This window comes from Sphaerodactylus townsendi, linkage group LG02 (assembly GCF_021028975.2).
Source record: "Sphaerodactylus townsendi isolate TG3544 linkage group LG02, MPM_Stown_v2.3, whole genome shotgun sequence".
Taxonomy (NCBI): Eukaryota; Metazoa; Chordata; class Lepidosauria; order Squamata; family Sphaerodactylidae; genus Sphaerodactylus; species Sphaerodactylus townsendi.
In genome coordinates, this window is record NC_059426.1 from 70,428,352 (window position 1) to 70,449,198 (window position 20,847).

General features: G+C 43.8%; 2 protein-coding genes across 2 annotated transcripts; both read left to right on the forward strand.

The window, feature by feature from the left end:
• The first annotated feature begins 697 nt into the window (after positions 1 to 697).
• LOC125427020 (olfactory receptor 1009-like) lies at positions 698 to 1,654 on the forward strand. The gene has a single exon (XM_048485976.1). The coding sequence runs from the start codon at positions 719 to 721 to the stop codon at positions 1,652 to 1,654; it is 936 nt and encodes a 311-aa protein (XP_048341933.1). The 5' UTR covers positions 698 to 718.
• A 6,964-nt stretch (positions 1,655 to 8,618) lies between these two features.
• Positions 8,619 to 9,563, forward strand: LOC125426278 (olfactory receptor 1002-like). The gene has a single exon (XM_048484539.1). The coding sequence runs from the start codon at positions 8,643 to 8,645 to the stop codon at positions 9,561 to 9,563; it is 921 nt and encodes a 306-aa protein (XP_048340496.1). The 5' UTR covers positions 8,619 to 8,642.
• Positions 9,564 to 20,847: the final 11,284 nt, after the last annotated feature.

Consider the following 20,847-nt stretch of genomic DNA (forward strand, 5'->3'; position numbering starts at 1 on the left):
GCAGCTTCGAGCCGCTACCGTGTGAACGACAGCAGCTCAAAGGCGCCCTCCCTCCCCCTTTCAACTGTTGACCTACCATCGCCACGGTCGTTGCTGAGGCCTGGGGACATGCCCCCCCCCCGCCCTGCGGACGGCCGCGGCAACGGTAGGTTGACCGGGCGACGGCGCTCTGCGGCGCCGTCTTCCCGGTTGTTTCTGGGACCGTTCGTGCGAACGGTCCCAGGGGGGTTGGGTTGGGTTGGCGTCGTGTACGCCGACCCAACCCCAATCGTGGCCATGCGGAAACGGCCTATGTCTTCCATCACACTTCTTAGATGCTTTCTAAGAGCCAGAAATCACAATGGGAGTTCCACTCATGAAACATCAGCACTATGTGAACATTCATCCTAAAGGCCTACGGCATTAGTATTTTTGTTGGGTTTTACATGCAGTTGTACTGACATTTACTTACCACATTACAATTGCCATTATGTAATTCTTAAAAAGATTTACCATGTCCAGTTTATAAAAACATAAAAGGGAACTGTATGCTGCACCTTCTTCAGATCATCTGGGCAAGATCTATAAAATCCTTAGACCTTGAAGTTGTTAATCTTTTCCCCATTATTAAGGAGAGATGGCACACAGGCTTCAATCAGATCTCTACAGAAATGGGGAACAACTGAGAATATATTAACTGGGTTTTTTTTCTCTCTTGTTAGTGGAAGAAGATGTGGCAATGGAAAACCATTCTACAATTCAAGAATTTATTTTTGCTGGATTTGCTGAATCATCAAACCTGCAGATTCCTCTCTTTGCATTTTTCCTCACCATATACATTATCACTTTGACTGGAAATCTAGGGATGATTCTTTTAATAAGAATGAATTCTCAGTTACACACCCCCATGTATTTCTTCCTTAGTAATTTGTCCTTTGTAGATGTCTGCTACTCCACAGTTGTCACACCCAAGATGCTGATGGACTTTATTATAAAGAGGAATGCTATTTCATTGACTGGTTGTGCTGTACAAATGTGGTTTTTTGGTCTCTTTTTAGCCACTGAGTGTTTCCTCTTGGCTTCTATGGCATATGACAGATACATGGCTATTTCTAATCCACTGCTCTATACAGTCATTATGTCACGACGAGTTTGTGTACAATTAGTGGTCACCCCTTATCTAGTTGGAGTGTTGAATGCCACAACACATACAACTTTAACTTTTCAGTTGTCATTCTGCAATCACTACATAATCAACCATTTCTTCTGTGATATACCTGCAGTCATCTCAGTGTCCTGTTCAGACACCCAACTGAACAATATGGTGCTTTTTGGTCTATCTTGCACGTTGGGCATTGGGAGCACCTCTATTATTATTGTCTCCTACATCTATATTCTCACTGCCATTCTCAGAATCCACTCCAGTACAGGCAGGCACAAAGCCTTCTCCACCTGCTCCACCCACCTCACGGTTGTGACTATCTTTTATGGGACTCTCTTTTTTACGTATGTGCGTCCCAGCTCCAGCTCATCAATGCAGGAGGACAAGATGGTCTCCATGCTCTACACAGTGATGATCCCCATGCTCAACCCTTTGATATATAGCCTGAGGAACAAAGAAGTGAAAGATGCAGTGAGGAGAGTGTTCAGAGGGGGGAAGCTCACTCTAGCATAGAAAAAAGTGCACTGTTTTTGATCCTTTCCTGATGGACCATAACAAACCTTGAGTAAAACAATAATGGATCCTTTCAACAATTTTAATATGTTAATTTTAGGGAGCATTAGGCAAGCACTTTTTTATGATATAACTGCATAGGACATTTTTTTCAAAAGCGAGAATATTATTTCTATTATTTCATATTATGGTATAGATTGGGGGGTTTAGATTATGAATATAATAGTATATGTGTCTGTCATTAAATAATTCATCAACGCATGGAGGTATATGAGTGAGAATGCATCCACAAGCTCTGAAAAAGTTGTGTTGGACCTTATATGCTCTGACCTGACATTAGTGTACCTGTTCTGTCATTCAACTCCAGTAGCACCTCGGTGGTGCTGGAAAGTGCCATCATGTCACAATGGACTTATGGTGAACCCATATGGTTTTCAAAGCAAGACATATTCAGAGGTGGTTTGCCAGTGCCTGCCTCCAAGCAGCACCTTAGAGACCACAACATTTTGGGAGTATCAGCTTTCAAGGGTAAAGCTCTCTTAGGCCCTGTCCGCACGGGCGGTTAATGGCGCCCTGGGGACGGCAAAAACGTCGTCCCCAGGGAGCCAGCCATGCAGCCGCGCCACCCTTGTGCCGACTGACTAGCGCGAAGCCACCGTTTTCCGGCCTCGCTCCCCCTCCCACCCTGCACTTACCTTGTCCCCGGCCGTCCGGCACGTCGCCGAGGCCTGGGGACACGCCCCCCTACCCTGCGACGCTGGAGCAGTCATGCAGGGCCGGGGAGGCGTGTCTCCAGGCCTCGGCGACGTGCCGGACGGCCGGGGACATGCTGGGTTGGCAGGGCGACGGCGCTCCATGGCACCGTCGTCCCGGCTGTTTCTGGGACAGTTCATGCCAACGGTCCCAGGGGGGTTGGGTCGGCGTGGGATGCGCCGACCCAACCCCCAACGATGCCGTGCGGAAACGGCCATAGGTATCTGAATGCCCCAGAAATCTTGTTGCTCTCTAAGGAGCTACTGGACTTGAAACTAGTTGTTCTACTTCACACCAACACAGCTACCTTCTGAAGCTATTATGTTCTAAAGTGGGTCTCAGCATAAAGAGTCAGACATGTTCTTTGGATAGCACATTCACCTCAGATCATTATAAGTCATCCTGATGGTGACCTGAAACAGAGGTTCCCAACCACTTTAAGCCTGTCGGAACCGTGAGAATTCTGAAACAGAATGGTGGGTGAAGGAACAAAAGTAAGGTTTTTTAACACACTGGGAAACATGACAGAGAATGAAACACTATGGTGGCAGCTCATGGTAAAACTATGTTATTTTAATCTGCATAGCCAATCAGATCCCCACTACAAATTAAAAGTCCTGCTGGCAATAGCCCCACCTGGTCACACCCACTTTCTAAAAATACTTGGCAGGCTCCAGAACAGGTGCTGGAGAGTGCCATGGTACCTACAGGCACCATTCTGGTGATCCTTGACCTAGGGGATTACTGTCACTGCCAGGAAATTTTACCTTGACAAGCCATTCTAGCAACTTCAGAAAGTGTATCCATATGAGAACCCCTAAGTAGAGAAGCTAACAAATTTTACATGAAGCCATGTTTCATGGAATAGTCCCACTGACTCACAAGAGCCATTCTATTTTGACTCTCCAAGGTGTCAAGGTACAAAGAAGTTTCTCAAGTCTCTACCTGGCAATGAGATGAACTCCCGAGTGTGCCTGACTCTCAGAATTATTTTCTCTTGCTTTTCTTTTGGTATACTGCCACCATCTGGTCAGTTTCAGAAATTCCTGCCAAAAGAGTCAGCAGTCCTAGCTTTCCTTCTACATTTTCATATAAAGGCTCCTCCTAGTGGTTGTTGTGGGCTTTCCGGGCTGTGTGGCCATGGTCTGGTAGATCTTGTTCCTAATGGTTCGCCTACATCTGTGACTGGCATCTTCAGAGGTGTATCATATAGAGAAGTTCTCTCTGTTGAGTCCAGTAGTGAAAGCTCTTCCTAGTGCCCATGTCTCCCACTACCTGGTGACTGGTTACCAAGGGGGCAGCTTACCACACTTGCACACCCCAGCAAAAAAGTGATCTAGAAGCCAACTTCCTCACTTCCTCCGAGTCTGCTTTAGATAGCATATTTGAAAAGTGGAGGCCTGCGTGGTGCACAGAGCAGCTACCAACATTTAAAATATAAAGATTTATTGAAAAAGCCACTCATATACTCTGCACAGCCAGAGTAGCAAGGAATACAAATAAAAGACAGTCCTCTCTCCCTCGGCCCTACATGGCCCTACACAGGTTTTTATGTACCCATGTTTCCCCAAAAATAAGACAGGGTCTTATATTAATTTTTGCTCCAAAAGATGCATTAGGGCTTATTTTCAGAGGATGTCTTATTTTTCCCCCATGATTTTGTGTCCCGCAGCTGACCAGATCAGCTGCACCAAGGAATCTGTAACTAGGGCTTATTTTTGGAGTAGGGCTTATATTTCAAGCATCCTCCAAAAATCCCAAAAAATCATGCTAGGGCTTATTTTCAGGGTAGGTCTTATTTCGGGGAAACAGGTAGTATCTACAGGGGGGGAAAGATATTTTGACTGGGTTTTCTCAAGCCATTAGAAAGTCAGAAATTATTGCATGAATTGGGGTGCTGTGTGGTTTCCGGGCTGTATGGCTGTGTTCTAGCAGCATTCTCTCCTGATCCTCTGAAGATGCCAGCCACAGATGCAGGCGAAACGTCAGGAGAGAATGCTGCTAGAACACGGCCATACAGCCCGGAAACCACACAGCACCCCAGTGATTCCGGACGTGAAAGCCTTCGACAATATATTGCATGAATTCCTTGACCAGGAGCTCCATCCAAAGGGGGAGGTGAATCCGCTTCAGGGAGCAGTGCACCACCATGCCAGCCCATTCACCCTCCCCAGGACACTTATCCTGGCAGAGGGATGCCATCATCCCCCAGTGCTGGAACAATGCACTGAATGCCATGGCAGCATCGCAGCGCTCCCACCACAATAGCGGGGCCAGACTCTAAGTACACTGAAATAATAGTTTAATTTTAAAAAAACTTCTGGAACAAAAAGAAGGTAGATACCTGCCTCATCTGTGGATGGCCTGTTTTGCGGCTTTCAACATTCAAACAGGAGCCAGCATTTTCCAAACAGCTATATTAGATAGTAAACTGAACTAAATCTAATTGTTTAAAATTATTATTCTGTTGCTCCCTGGGTGCAGACTTAATGGAGCCTTTTCCCCCAAATCTCCTTTTTTGTTCTTTAAATAGAAATAAAATGATATCTTAAAGGGAAAGTAACACAGTTTTTTACCCATTGTTTGCAGGAGTGATGCAGAAAAGCCTGCCCCAGTTCTTTTATCCAGCAGAGGAGGAGGAGGAGGAGGAGGAGGATTAGTTTGGATTTATACCCCACCTTTCTCTCCTGTAAGGAGACTCAAGGTGGCTTACAAGCTCCTTTCCGTTCCTCTCCCCACAACAGATACCTTGTGACGTAGGTGGGACTGAGAGAGTTCTGAAGAACTGTGACTAGCCCAAGGAATGTAGGAGTGTGGAAACACATCTGGTTCACCAGATAAGCCTCTGCCACTTAGGTGGGGAATCAAACCCTGTTCTCCAGATTAGAATCCACATGTAAGAAACAATGTCCACAGAGAGGAAAAGGCCAATTATACACTGGTGCTCTGCCCCACAGGAACTGTACATTTATTTTGCAGCAGAAGCCACACGATTCCCGAGAGCAGGCAAACCCCGATATTTTCCTTTGCTTCAGGGTTTCCACTTTTTCTGGTCTTCCCTTCACACTCCCCACAGGCATTCCCAGGGGACTGATAACCGGCTTTTTTAAAACAAAAAATTAATATTAAGGTCCCATCACAATAGTGATGTGAGGAATATCGATATAGCCCTGTTTGTGCACTCCCAACTCTTCTTCCCTCCCCCTTTCCCATCCTCCAAGTTCCTAATGCTTTCTTGGGTGAAGAAGCAGGGGTTTGCTGGGCCATTGCATCCTCCTCCACCACCAATGATCAATTGCACCTGGCCCACTTCTCTACCAAGCTGTGCAGCAGTGCAGCAGAGGGAGGGAGGGAGGCTGTGCCATGGAAGAATATCAATATAAAATTTAAAGGTTTTTTTGAAAACTGTCAATCTTGCAATTGACAGGGAGCAACTCAGAAGCAAAGGCAGGTAAGCCATGTAGATGGCAGTGGGGTATCTCCTTGCGTGCAAACAAGGAAACTCAAGGAAACCCCAGTGTGACCCCTGTGTGGAGCAAAGAGTTTGCAGAAAGCACTCCATGCATAATGAGCCCAGGTCAGGAAAAGATTTAGGAAGCAGATTTCTAGATTCCCCCTGGCAAAATATATTAGCAAAATACTGCACTGCTATAAAAGTCAGCAAAAGCCATACAATGAATCTTTCCTTGCTCAGAGGCAAGGGAAGTGCATAGAACTTTTGACAATATATGCATCCTAAGTAACTCTTTTGTTTTGAAAGGGTATCTTCAAATCACACTCCCATGGAAATACTTTCTATACCCAAAGGCATAGAGATAATTGTAACTGCCATGTGTGGCCTGATTACTTGGAGGGCAAGTCCAAGTAAGCTCTCAATATAAAGTCTTTGCTGAACAGCTGAGCCGGAGATATTGTGGGGCTCATCTCAGGCAGTTCAATTCAATCTGTAGGCATCATAAGGAAACTGCCATTACTGCATATCCTCTGTCTTATCACTGGAAATTGAATTGATGAAAAAAGTGCACCACATAGAAGAAACTCATCACACCTATCCCCATTAATGTGCAAGAGCAAATCAGCACTGAAAACTTAAAAATAACTTGGGGAAGTGCTCGGAGATCATAGGAAAATGGGTAGGTTGAAGATTTTTTCAGTTGTTATTTCCACTTATCACAGAAAGCTAGATCTGTCTCTTTCCTTTCCTTACCAAATTAAAAGCACAGGCAACAAAAGCTAAAATATCTTTAGCAGTAATATTTTACCAATTACTGTCCTCCCTGGCACTCTTACCCCACCTTACAGCTCACTTGACCCAAATGAAGAGAAATGTAATTGCTTTATCAAAGAGAATTCAACTGCTGGAGGGTGGCGGTCTTGAAAAGGAAGCTATCTTGAATCCTTTTATGTGAATGTGCTGGAAAAAAAGAGACCATACCTGTAAAAAAGATGTATCTGGTGAAGGAAAGTAAAAGAGAGGCATATCCATTCATTCAAAAGGTGCCATGGCCAACCTGCTGTGGGTTTGGATGGTGCTGTAAATCTCCTTTTTATTATGAAACAGCAAAAGGTGACAGTGAAACAATGACTCATGATTTTGTAATCAGAGCAAGAAACAAGGAAAGTAAATCATATTCTTGCTCAAAGCTAAGATCTACAAGTGCATACTGGCTGTCTCCTTTTGCAAGAAAGGAGGGTATGAAATATTACCAAAAAAGCAAGATTAGATGCTCTTCAAGGTACGCATAGTCTGTACTTGATAAAATTCCGTCTGTTCATCAACCCGTCTCATCTCGGGTCCAATTCAACTAGTTTGTTTGTTACAGGCAGTTAACCAAGAAGAAGGTCTGAACATAAATGGACATAGGAAAGAGTCGTATTCTGGTTTATAATGCAGTGAGGTACTGAAAAGGCTAAGATATAGGTTTTGCTTTAAGAACTATGGTAACAAACAAAGTCTGCCCATTCGTTGTAGGGACCAAATGTTTTAAATGTATGAGCACTGTTTAGAATAATATTCATTAAACATCTTTTTCAAAAGGTAGTGTATGCAGGATTTTCTACAAACTTTTTACCAGTAGAATTTAGTTTTAAAACTATCTGAACCTATCATTTTTGTCTTGGAATAATATGTGGTGTTACTGCCAGTTACAGCTGATTTTAAAAGCCAATTGGAGTTCAAGAAACTGGAACGTTGCTAGTGACTCAAAAGAGGTGGTATTCTATGCTCCAGGGAGACTAACAAAGTGCCTTGTTTAAATCCATTCACTCTGGTTGTTTAAAATTTTATCATGACTGATTGGGCCATTCATTGTTCTGTGTGCCATTTGGCTTAGTGCTTCAATACAGGAGATTGACTCTACTTTTAATATCAGGAAACTCATTAAAAGACAGGAAGACAAGAGACATTTCCATATGTAAGGCAATTTAAGAATGCATGTAGTTTTTCTGGCAAGGGAAACAGAATGACTGTGAAGTGTACACTGAAAACAAATAGCTCCAAAACTCCCCTTTCTCTGATATGCCAGTGTTTGAAGCCATTTCAGTCTCACGACAGCCAGAGTTGGCCATGACAAACCATGGCAGACCTCAGTGAACATAGATGCATGCATGCTTTTTTGTATTTACTTAAGCTGATGTAAATCATGGTCTACTTCCGAAGTGAGTTAAAAACATTTGGAATTCAAACATTTCTTGATGACAGTCTGTTTACAGATGCAAACAGAGAGGAAAACTTACACAAATAAAAATAAGAATTCAGAAGAGCCCTGCTGGAACAGACTAGTGGGCTATCAAATTCAGAATTCTGTCTTCCACATGGCCAACCAGGTAACACTGGAGCTCAGAGATCAAGATCCACCCCCTCTTTCTGCTGCCCCCTCCTAACAAGTAGCATTCAGATGTGTATTGTCATTAAATAAACATACATGCACGTACACAAGCATACTGCCTTCTATGGAATTGGGACTAAAGATTTCCCTTGCATTTCTAAAATAATACATCTTGCACTGGTCATAGTGTTTGCATTCACTGCCACACCTCCTTGAGGAGTTTATTCCAAATTGTAGCAGTAAAAGATTTCCTGCCAGAAGTTGCTAATCATTTCCATAACTGAGGTGAATAGAACTGGATTCTTCTGCTGAGTCTCAGAAGGTAAAGTTATATAAATTGGAAGTACAAGAATTGTTTCTTTTTGTTCCATACAGTACAACGAGATGTAGCACTGGAAAACCATACTATGGTGCACGACTTTGTTCTTGCTGGATTCAGTGACTCTTCAAAACTGCAGATCCCTCTCTTTATGTTTTTTCTTGCAATATACGTTACCACCCTGGTTGCCAATCTTGGAATGGTACTGTTAATAAAGACTGACCCTCAACTTCACACTCCCATGTACTTCTTCCTGAGCAATTTGTCCTTTGTAGACTTCTGCTACTCCACTGTTGTCACCCCCAAGATGCTGGCTGACTTTTTTATGAGGCAAAAAACTATTTCTTTAACAGCGTGTGCTGTACAAATGTGGTTTTTTGTTTTCTTTTTAGCCGCAGAGTGTTTCCTCTTAGCTGCAATGGCATACGATCGATACATTGCCATTTCCAATCCACTGCTTTATACAGCAATTATGTCACAAAGAGTTTGCTCCCAGCTAGTGGTCCTACCCTATCTTGTTGGACTGCTGAATGCCACTATACACACATCTTTATATTTTCAGTTAACTTTCTGTAACAACAACATAATTAATCATTTCTTCTGTGACATTCTTGCAGTCATATCACTGTCCTGTTCAGATACACGACTTCACAAGAGGTTGCTTTTTGTTCTGTCTGCCACTTTTGGTATTGTGAACATTGCTATTATCATTGCATCCTACATCTATATTTTTACTGCCATTCTCAGAATCCACTCCAGTACAGGCAGGCACAAAGCCTTCTCCACCTGCTCCACCCACCTCACGGTTGTGACTATCTTTTATGGGACTCTCTTTTTTACGTATGTGCGTCCCAGCTCCAGCTCATCAATGCAGGAGGACAAGATGGTCTCCATGCTCTACACAGTGATGATCCCCATGCTCAACCCCTTGATATATAGCCTGAGGAACAAAGAAGTGAAAGACGCAGTGAGGAGAGTGTTCAGAGGGGGGAAGCTCACTCTAGCATAGAAAAAAGTGCACTGGTTTTGATCGTTTCCTAATGAACAATAACAAATCTTGAATAAAATGAAGTATTGCAAATGTTATGAGGCATTTTAATTCCATACAACTTCAGATGGAACAATACTGTTATTTCCTTAATATCCTTTTTTATCAGTCTACATGAGTGTAGACAACAGAATGATATCACTACATAGAGTGAGTAAAAAGAAAAAAAAATCCCATTGTATGTTGTTTGGCTTGTTGATTGGAACAAAATACTTAGGGAGTACCTGTCTTTCACACTTTTATATGCAGACCCAATAACATGCAGTAATTTTCAACTGCACCAATCAGTCTTATCCTGGAAATACCCTTGTGAATGTCCACATCTCACAAAGCTCATCTGCATGAATGCAGAAGTCAGGTCGATTGCTAATAGTAACTGTACAAGGATTGGCAGTATCTCCAGTTCTGTTGTGTTTTCTAGAATCCATACCATTTATAGTTATTGCAAAGGACATGAGAGAAAAGTACAGGGATAATCAAATATATGACTGGTTGCTTTCAAGGCTCATCCCTTAGGCCCCTTCCACACACGCAAAATAATGCATTTTCAAACCACTTTCACAACTGTTTGCAAGTGGATTTTGCCATTCCGCACAGCTTCAAAGAGCACTGAAAGCAGTTTGAAAGTGCATTATTCTGCATGTGCGGAATGAGCCTTAGAGTCAGGAAACCTGATCTGGGAAGCTTCAGAATTGTTGTTCTGAAGCCAAGCCTGAAGATTTCTGACAGTAGTGGTTTGAGGGGGGAGAGATAGGAAGGAGAGGGAGACCCAGGTACAGGGTGGCTTCCTCACCCAATTCAAAATTTGACTTTTGAATTCTCAAGCATATAGCTGCTGAGAGACTTGCTATTATTCAGCTGCATCCAGAAATTGTCACTGGATTTGTTATTCCTACTGCACTTTTTCATCTGATCGGTAAGGCTGATCTGCTGCTGAAACATCCATGCATTATATTTTCATCGACACAATTTTGGAATACATGCAGGCTAATAAACTGAAGCGAAATCCTGACAAGACAGAAGTGTTGCTGGTGGGCAGCAGGTTTGACTTCAAATTTAAAGTGTCACCCATTCTGGATAGAGTTGCCCTCAAGAATCACATCCATAATCTGGGTGTTCTCTTGAACCCAGACCTACTGGTAGATAGGCAGGTGGCAGCTGTGGCCAAGAATGCCTTTTACCAGCTTTGACTGGTGAGCCACCTGAGGCCTTTCCTGGACAAGAAATATCTGGCCACTGTGGTGCATGTCCTGATAATGTCTAGATTTAATTACTGTGATGCACTCTATTTGGGGTTACCCTTGAGAAGTGTCTGGAAACTTCAATTGGTACAGAATTCTGAAGCAAGGATGTTGAGTCTGTGGATTATGGGAACCACTCCAGTCTTGGTCCACAAAGAGTGGCTCACAGTTTGTTTCCAGAAACAACTGAAGATGCTGGTCTTGATTGTCAAAGCCTTCTGTGGTTTGAGATCAACAAACCTGAAGGACTGCCTAATTCCTTATGAACCTGCTCAACCACTATAGTCATCTTTGGAGGCTCAGTTTTGAGTACCCCCATCTCCTGAGATTAGGCAGTTGGCGACCTGGGAGAGGTCCTTCTCATTCTTAGCACCAAAACTCCAGAACTCTCTCCCCTGAAATTTGTCTGTTTCTTTCTGTTGGCAATTTCCACCAGTGGGTGAAGACTTTTTTTGTAACCCCACATTCCTAACCAATGTTTTTATGTTTTGTACATTTTGAACTATTTTGTGTTTGGAAGGGAGACAGACGTCCATGGAATATCAGGGAAGTGACATGGAGACAAGCAATGACAAGCCACCTCTGAATGTCTCTTGCCTTGAAACCCTAGAGCTAAAATGCCTTCTCCATTGTGGTGCCCACTTTGTGTAATAGCCAAGCTGGGGAGGTCAGGAAGACTCCCACTCTCCTGACTGTCCATAAACAATGAAAAACTGAATTATTCAGAAGGGGTTTACAATCAGAAGAGTAGGACTATAAAATGTAATGTTAATGCTTATGCTTTGCTTCAGCTCTGATTTTTTAGATTCTATAACCCTAATCCTATCAAATAAATAAATAAATAACAATACCTGAAGGTCTGTGTGGAGATCTGCCTTCCCACCCCCGCCCACTGGAGCCTGTGCTGTCCCTCCTAACCCTTCCCAGGAGGTGTTGACCCGGACTCTGTCCCAGGTTTGGGGGGCTGCAGTGTTTTGTATAGCCACTGGACCCACAGGGTGCCTGAGTGGGACAGCTGAGTGAGTCATATGGCCCCTCCACCCACTCTTCCACACCAAGTCCTCCTCCCTCTGACCCTTGCTCTGTTTGCATCTTTCTTCCTCCTGGTTCTATTTCTACCTTCCTCCCTCCAAACTCCTTCTCCCTACGCCCCCCCCCCCCGTGCTTGTGTTCTCTCATCCACTCTCCACCACCATCCTTCCTCCTTCTCCTCTTCCACCACTTCCTCATCTTCCTTTTCCAGCCCCTTTTATCTCTTCCCCTCCTTCCTTCCACCAATCTCACCCCCTGCAGTCAATACGAAGTCAATACGAAGGTGGACTCTCCTTCCTGGTCAAATTCTCCGGCCCTCCCATTGGCCAGTCATCCCCTGAGCCCTCTTCCTGGGCATGGGCTCCATGCCTGGCTCGCCCGTCCCTTCCCATCCGCTACTACGGTCATATTCTCAGGCCCTCTTTTGGGTGCCCCGCCTTCTGAGGCTAAGCAGGTGGCAACTTGAAAAATTAACTTATCTGATATAAATTTTGTAAATAAATACAAATAAAATGTTCCTCCTATCTTTCTTCTGTTAGTTTAAAAATAGGAAATTCACTGATTGCAGTATGCATTGAACATCAAGACATACCCCTGGTTATTTATGGCATAATAATTAAATTGTCATTAGGAGATTATGAAGCTTGAAAATAGCATAGAAAACAGACAAGGGCAGCCAACTGAACTCAACAATTCTCTGTACTTTGCATCAAAATTCTTGTTAAAACCATTTCAGTTCAAAGCAGTGAAATAACTTTGAAAGGATAGCATTATTGACAGTTTACTCCAAGCTTAGTCACATTTAAAAGTCAACACTAGCTCAGTGCTGTGGTGACCTAGATATAGTTTATCACATGTGATGACCTTATCTGTTTTGATCTGATTTTTGGAAAAAAAAGTGTTTTAACAGATGAGGAACATTAGCATTCAATCTATCATCGTAGCATCTAGGCGCAAGTCTGCTAAATATTTTTAAAGAGATTTTTAAAGACCTTCTTCATATAGATTTGGTTCTTTTGCTTTTGTGCATCTTCTGCTTCCCCGGCTGCATTCTAGTAACTTAGGATATAGGATGGAACAATTACGGAGTGTGTGTGTCAAGTGCCATCAAGTTGCTTCCAACTTACGGTGACTCTTTGAATTTTAAAACCTTCAATATGTCCTACTGGTAACAGCCTTGCTCATGTCTTGCAAACTGAGGTTAAAATAAGTATTTAATAAGTGTACACATAAAAAAAACAAAGATTAATAGTTTAAAACAAGGGTTCTGGAAACCAGTTCTCAGCATATTTTGCACATCAACCCCTCCAGTTTATACTCAGGTGTTATTACACATACAATTGATGAAAATACCAAATGACCAACAAAACCATACGTGTTTCAGCCCTTGTGGCCTTCCTCAGTGGTTAATAAGATAACATTTTTGAAATACACATTCAACAATTGGTGTAAAAATCCAAACCAGGAATTGTTTTCTTGTCTCACCTTGTTGTGCAATTTAAGAATGAAGCAGCCAGTACTGGGTGGGGAACACACCAGGGACATCTCTGAGGAGGATGGCAGCTCTCAAACAAATGAAGTGGGCAATTGGAGAAATGTAACCCATAGAAGCAGAAGGAATAGGAAGCATTCTGTAAATTTGAAACTATAGAATCATTTTGAGTTTCTCTCCCTTCTCGATGAGGATAAGAAACAGACACAGGAGGAAGCTAATTCCAGGGTCTCCAGAGCAAGGGCGTAGAGTGGGGGTGGGGCTCTCGGGTTCCAACCCCCATTACATGTCCAGAAGCTCCCTAAGCCTCCAATTCCCTGTGCCCTGTGCTCCCCATGCCCCTCCTCCCCATGCCTCGCCCTGGCTCTTTCATTGCTCCCCCATGCCTCCCCACCAGCTGGACTCCCAGTGGCAGTCCCTCCTGTTCTCCCCTCAGGGGAGAAGAGACTGCCATCCCCGGCCTTGGAGAGCTGCTTTTATAAGCACTGAGTCCAGAGACGGGGCTCAGGGGGTGGGCCCACACCCCCACCTGCCCCTGGGCATGTGGCCACGCCTCCCCAAACCTCAGTGCTTATAAAAGCAGCTCTCCAAGGCTGGGGATGGCAGTCTCTTGTGGCCTCCTGGAGAAGTCTGGACACAGTGTGTAACAGACTTCTCTCTGTGATACACCTCTGAAGATGCCAGCAACAGATGCAGGCAAAATGTTAGGAACAAGGTCTACCAGACCACAGCCACACAGCCCGGAAAACCCACAACAACCAACATTGAAAGTGGTGCTGTTTGGGGGGTGGGTGGGGGATCTACCCTGAAACAGCATCATTTTCAATGTTCTTTAAACTAGGGAGCCCAGAGTCTCCCTTTAATGTGGATTTAAAAGGAGAATCCAGGCTCTCTAGTTTAAACAACATTAAAAGTGATGCTGATTCAGGATGGATTCCCACACCCCACCCCAAAACAGCATCACTTTCAATGCTGTTTAAACTAGGGAGCCCAGAGTCTCCCTTTAAGGTGAATTTAAAAGGAGAATCTGGGCTCTCTAGTCTAAACAACATTGAAAGTGATGCTGTTTTGGGGTGCATTCCCCCCTCCCAACAGCATCACTTTCAATGTTGTTTAAACTAGAGAACTTCGGGTGTGCAGATTTGTGAGTTGGGGCATGTTCTATAATGTGATGGTGACTTTGAGATGACCTGGTGCAAAAAATCATTCTTTTGTTGTGGGGGGGGGGGGGGGGCCACCCATATGGGGAGGGCATCAAACTCAGATTTTGCCCCGGGCTCCATTTTTCCTAGCTACACTTCTGGGGCAACACATTCCTGCTCAGCATGGTGCAAGCAGGGTGGGCTTACCAGGGGGAAGCATCCTGGAGCAGCCTATAGAAGTTGTCATCTTTGACTCCATCAGAGATACTTGGCATCCCTTCCCTGAAAGAGACTGGGCAGAGCATGATAGGTGATCATGGAAAAACTCACCTCTTGGCTGGCTGGGGGCTGCAGCGTCAGCCCGACAGCCTTTTTCTCCTCCCAAAGAAACTCTGCATGGTCATGCTTCTTCAGAGGGTCCCAGAGGGCAGAAGTCAAGAGATGAGTCAGATCTTTCCCTTGAGTGATCAAGACCCTACATAGTTGGCACAGCACAAAACGGCACTCCTCCATCAGTTGAAAGTGCTTCCAGACTTCAGAGGGCCAGATTTTCCTATATCTAGGCTGCCCACACTGTAGTCTTTGTCTAGTGTGTCTGGGCTACCTTTGGTTCGGTTGCCAGCTGCTCTATCCTTCTTGGAATTCAACATTGGCATTGAACCCTTTGGACCCTATCCTCTACAAGACAGTGGCCATTATACTCCCTGCAATGACCTACCTCTTTCAAACCTATCCCCTTCCCTCCTTGTTTCTTACCATTAGTGCATGTGCATGTGTATGTTTATTATTTTATTTTCTTAATAAAAATTGATAAACTTTATTTCTGGACTCTTGTAGTTTTCTGATGGAAAAAACCTCCATAAACCCAGGTGGCAAAGATCCCAGTTACTCTCTCACACAACCTAAGGCCTCTTCCCTGTTAATTCCCCATCCTAAAGGGGACAGACCCTACCATTTCAGGTAACACCACTGCTTTGCCTTTCTGCCACCATTATATCCCTGAGCCAATCTCTGGAACTGAAAAGCACAACCACCACAAAATGTAGGCAAAAGGGGGAAAGGAAGGATCAATCAGAAAAGCTCAATCCTCCTGTCAGACCCTGCCCCCCAAGCCTTGCAATGCATTTTGGGGCCCCTCCCCCCCCAACCATCTATTAAGCAAAAGAGCAAATGTCCAATAGACAAAACTTTAAAAAAATTAAAACTAATTATTTATGAAGTGGTAAAACAAAGCATAAAGAGGTGCTGTCTTTCACCCACTACCCCCCACCCACCAAGTATTCGGTGGGATCCGACATCCTCCTCAAAGACATGCAGCATAAGACACTGGTTTATAAAAAGGTTGTTGCTGATCTGGTCCCTTTTAGCATTCCATCAATAATTTCATGAATTTTTTTTTTAAAAAAAAAGAGACTGATCACTATATTAGAGCATTCAGTCATCATCCCCCCCCCTCCACAAAAATAAAAATAAAAATCGGTAGCAGGGGGTGGAGAGATGAAAAAGTGGGAAGGTGGGAGAGGATGGGCATGGATGAGATGGCTGGGTGTTCTGGGTGTCACACGGCAGGACCATACATTGGGGTGTGTCCTGACAAAGGGATGGTGGGAAAAACTGAATGGATCATTATGGATATCAAATGAAACTAACTCTGAAGTGGCTTGAAGAAAAAATGGACAAAACGTGCTCCAATCCTTCCCCCTTTCCCAGAAAAAAGCTATTAAATATCAAAGCAGCCCTAAAGAGAAAAAACATGTGTGGAAAACAAAATGACACAGTTGGGGACTAGAACCAATGAAAACCACTTGTGCAGAAAAACTCTTAAGCTCCAATAAGGCAGGTAGTGATTTCCGCCACTACAGCTGTGCTCCTTTTCAACAGATTTACCTTCTACAGTTCTGTGTATTCTGTTCTCCAAAGAAAAAGGCTATCTGTTCCAACCATTTTTTAAACATTTTCATTGATAAAAAATAAAATAATAGGAAAAAAAATGGAATCTTATCAATATTACAGTTCTAAATACTGAGAGAGAAAAGAAAATTATGCATACAATACTATGTAGAAATCATAACAGCTACCCTCATTGGCAATTTTTGATATAAATTCTAACAGTGCTAAATAGATTAATATAAAGCATTAATGAATGGTTAGTAATTGATTATTATAAATTTCTAGCATTTTTCTCACAAACTGTAAAAATATAAATAAAAATCATAATGGAAATGTTCTGACAATTTTTAAATTACCTCATTTGGCATAAAATAGAACAGAAATGAATCAAAATATAATTTAATGTAATTTCTTGGGAATTCACTGGGAGTTCCATTCTTCCCAAGTATTTGCAGACCCAGTTCTAATTCAGACCTCACCACATGGACAAGAGGTTTCAGCCTTCTCTCCTGCACACTATTTTCCTCTCCTGAAATGGCTCCCAGGAACCAATATTTTCTCTGTTGCAAAAACTGTGAGTAGCTGTCATTAAAGTTTCCCAATGAAGCAAATAGTGGCCACCTCCTAACATACTATCTTAACATGGAAACTATGGCCCTTTCCCCACTTACCATTTGCGGTGCGCTACTCTCAGCGTGAGTAATTTCTGGCGCGGGGTCGTGTTCCCCACTGCCCCGCGCTCTGCGCGGGGTCATCAAAAGGTGCCGTTTTTTCAGCGCCAGAAATGACGGGCGCTGAGGGGATGCAAGAGCGGCAGAGTCGGGGCGGCTGCGTTGTCGCTGCTCGGACTTGTGGGGAGCGCTGCTGGACCCCGTGCTATTTGGGGAGAGTAGCACGCAGCAAACGGTAAGTGGGGAAAGGGCCTATATCTTCAGTCCAAGATCTGTAAATTCTACATTTGCTTGCTGTTTGTGAAAAAGTCCAGCAGGTGGCAGTAGTGCACCACAACATTTGCTGCTCACAAAAACATTACCATACAAGGATGTCTCCCTTCCCTCAACAATGTTCCTCCTGTGAGTAGATGACTGCTGTCAGCCTGTCAACTTATTTACCAGAGGGCAATTGATGTGAATCGGTTTGGGCAGTCACTGTGTGTGCATCTGCTAGTGAATTCTGAATTAAAGTAAACAACCACCTACTCAAAAATCTCTTTGAAGAGGCTGCCTTTTAAAAATAAAATAAAGATGATGACTTTTTTAACATCACATTTATTTCACACACATCTCTTTCCCTTGGGACTAACATCTGGCCTTCACGAAGGCCACTCAATGACTCCCATCCACATCCATGCAGATCTCCCACTGAGCTCCATAAAGTGAGCAGCGGAGTAAATGCTAAGCTGACGAATCTTTCTTGAACACAGCACTGCCAAAGCTTCCTCCAGCTGTGATGCTATCCAGAATGTCACCAGGAAAACAGATCTTCATTAAATCTGCTTTGAGACTTTGCAAAAATAACCAAAGATGTAAGTAGTACTCTAATTTACCTTTGTATATTCTTTGATTTTAATATATTTATTGTTTCACGTATTTCAAATCTGCAAGCAAGGAAAACTGTTTTTTTTTATCTTCAACTTTAGACAGAGACATACAATGTTTCCATAAAAATAATCCAGTTAACAAGTCAAATTTCACTGTAGCACAAACTTGAAAAAAACCACAGTCCCCCACCAGGGAGCCCAGTTTCTCCTTTTAAATCCACCTTAAATGGGAGAATCTGGGCTTTCCAGTTTAAATAACATTGAAAGTGATGCCGTTTCCCTCAATTGGGGGGACTGGATACAACACCATAAAATGTTTTCATAGCAGTAATAAAACATTTTGAAAGAATTTTGAAAATGTTTTCCAAAAATTATTTCTGCTGTGTGGCATGGCCCATTTCTGTGTTCAGATTTGTGAGTTGGGGGATGTTCTATAATGTGATGGTGACTTTGAAATGACCTGGTGGAAAAAATCATTGTTTGGTCATGGTGGGGGAGGGTGGCCGCCCATGGGAGGGGGATCAAACTCAGGTTTTGCCCAGGGCTCCAGTTTGCCTAGGCGCGCCTCTGCTGAGGTCCCTGTCATCCCTAGGTGCCATCCACAAACCTAGTAAACATTTAATCCTATTTTAACTGCCATGCATTTATTTACATTAGTTTTATCCTGCTTTTCTCCTGTAAGGGCCTCAAGGTGACTTACAACAAGAAAATGTAAACAAGAATTCAGATTATAAAATAAGCAATAAAAATGCATACCAGTTAGTACAGAATAGATCCTCTCTCCTAAATTCTAAGAATCTGATAAGGGTAACGTGAAATAATGTGTGATGTAGAAGATCCCATTGAAGTCTATAGGAACAGAATGTGCATGCCAGAGGGTTTATAGGATTTCCTTAATCACAATCAGAAAAATGTCAGAGCTAGGGAGCCTTTTCTACCTGTGCAATCCCTCAGCCTTCTTGCAGCCTTCTGTATAATAAGCCTCAAAACAGATCAGAATTAGATCTATCCCATCATTTTATGGGGTCAGCTGTGGAACAGGTGAACAGGGAGATGGTACTATATCAGTAGTTCCCAGAGGCGGAGCAAGGGAAAACTGCTCCCAGGATGCGTGCGTGCCCTGCGCCCCTGCTGCAGCATTGCTCACCCCCGCCTGCCCCCAGAATGCCCTGGAACGCCCCTGCCACACCCACACCACGCCCCCTCAAGGACTGGCCATGCCTCCACTGCTGTTCTGCCCAAAGTGTTGTGCCCCCCTGCCCTGTGGGCATTACGCCACTGGTAGTTCCCACTGCCCAGCATTTTGGTATGGTGACCTACAAGTTGAAATTTACTTTGTACAGTGAGCCATCCAGGGCTGGCCCAAAGTTTCTGTTTCCCTAGGCAAACTATAACCTTGGCACCCATGAATTCCAGCATTCCATTTTCTATAGCAGGGAGAAGTCAACAAACATCGCACGTAGGGTGCAATTGCCCTACTATGAAACATCAAGCAAATGGGAATTCATCTCCTCCTCCTCTACCAGTTGGGCCAGAGTTTGAGAAAGTGTACTTAGAGTGAGGAGATACACAAAGAGGGCAGATGGCACTGAAAAGGTTGGTGGCAAGGGGCTCAGTGCAGTACATTTCCCATAGAAAGGAGAAGGCAATGAGGCACTGGAGGGGGCTGGACAAGAGGTTGGGCTGCTGAAGGAGCAACAGCAAGACAGAGGCATGCCCACAAATGCCTCTTTCAGTAGACCAATGGTTTTATCATGGCATGCTGAACAGCTCCCACCTACTCTACAATCCTCTATCCGCCCTTCTTTCAACTATTATTGTCAACTTGTTGGTTTCCAGACAGCATTTCCTCCCTCATTAGTATCACATAAGGGAGAGAAAATGAGAATGGGACAAGTTGGCAAGGAGGAAAGTAAAGGATACAAAAGGGAGGGGACGCCATTTGGCAGGGATGCAGTGGCGTGGCCAGGTGTGACGCGATGCCCCGGGCAGAGCAGTGGAAAGGGAATGGCCGGGTCACACAGGGGGCATAGTGGGGGCATGGCGGGGCACTTCAGGGACACTGCAGGGTGGGGCAGGGCAGACAGCACTGCAGGAAGGACGCAGGGCACGCGCACACCCCAGGCTCAGCTCCCCCTTGCTCCACCTCTGGAGGGGTGGCCTGGGGGTTGGGATTTTGCAAGTGTCTGTCTCAACTCAGTTATAAAAGGGTTAACTGTTTGTATGTAAACGAGTTGCTGAAGTCACTGTTTACGACCTGATCTATTGGTTAGCTATTGGTCAGTCTGATAGCCATTGCTTACATGTTAGTGAGCATGAACATCTGAAGTTATAAAGTTAACTCTGTTTCTTGGTTTGAGCAGACATGGCACCAGAGAGGAGACACGACATAGACATCACGTGAGACAGCAGATGGGTAGCAGGACTGTAACCAAACATTCAGTAATGCAGATGCGTAACAGGAAGAAAGGATTTCTTATTTTATCTCCATGTAACCCTCTCTTGATAGTTAGTAAACTCATTTATGAAAAGCAACTGAGAATCTGTCTCTTCTGTTCTACTTTGCTTACACACACACACACCCAACACTGTGACCCACTTTTGGATCTGAGCCCATAGGCTGAAAATACTGTACTAGATAGCAGTGACATTTCCTGCCATCTTTCTGTCTGGTAGCTAAAAGCGTCAGAACAGAAACCTGGGCCATAACTACACCTTCTTCTCATCTCATATGAGGCAGTCATCTAGAGAAGCCCACCCAGTATATTACTGTAAGTCAGATAAACAGCACTTTTTAAGATTGTTCTTTTGGTACCAATTACATTAATTGTTCCAATAACAAACAAATGAATCCCACACTTTCTCAGAACTACCAACTGTAAACTCCCAAAGGCAGCTAAACATTTTG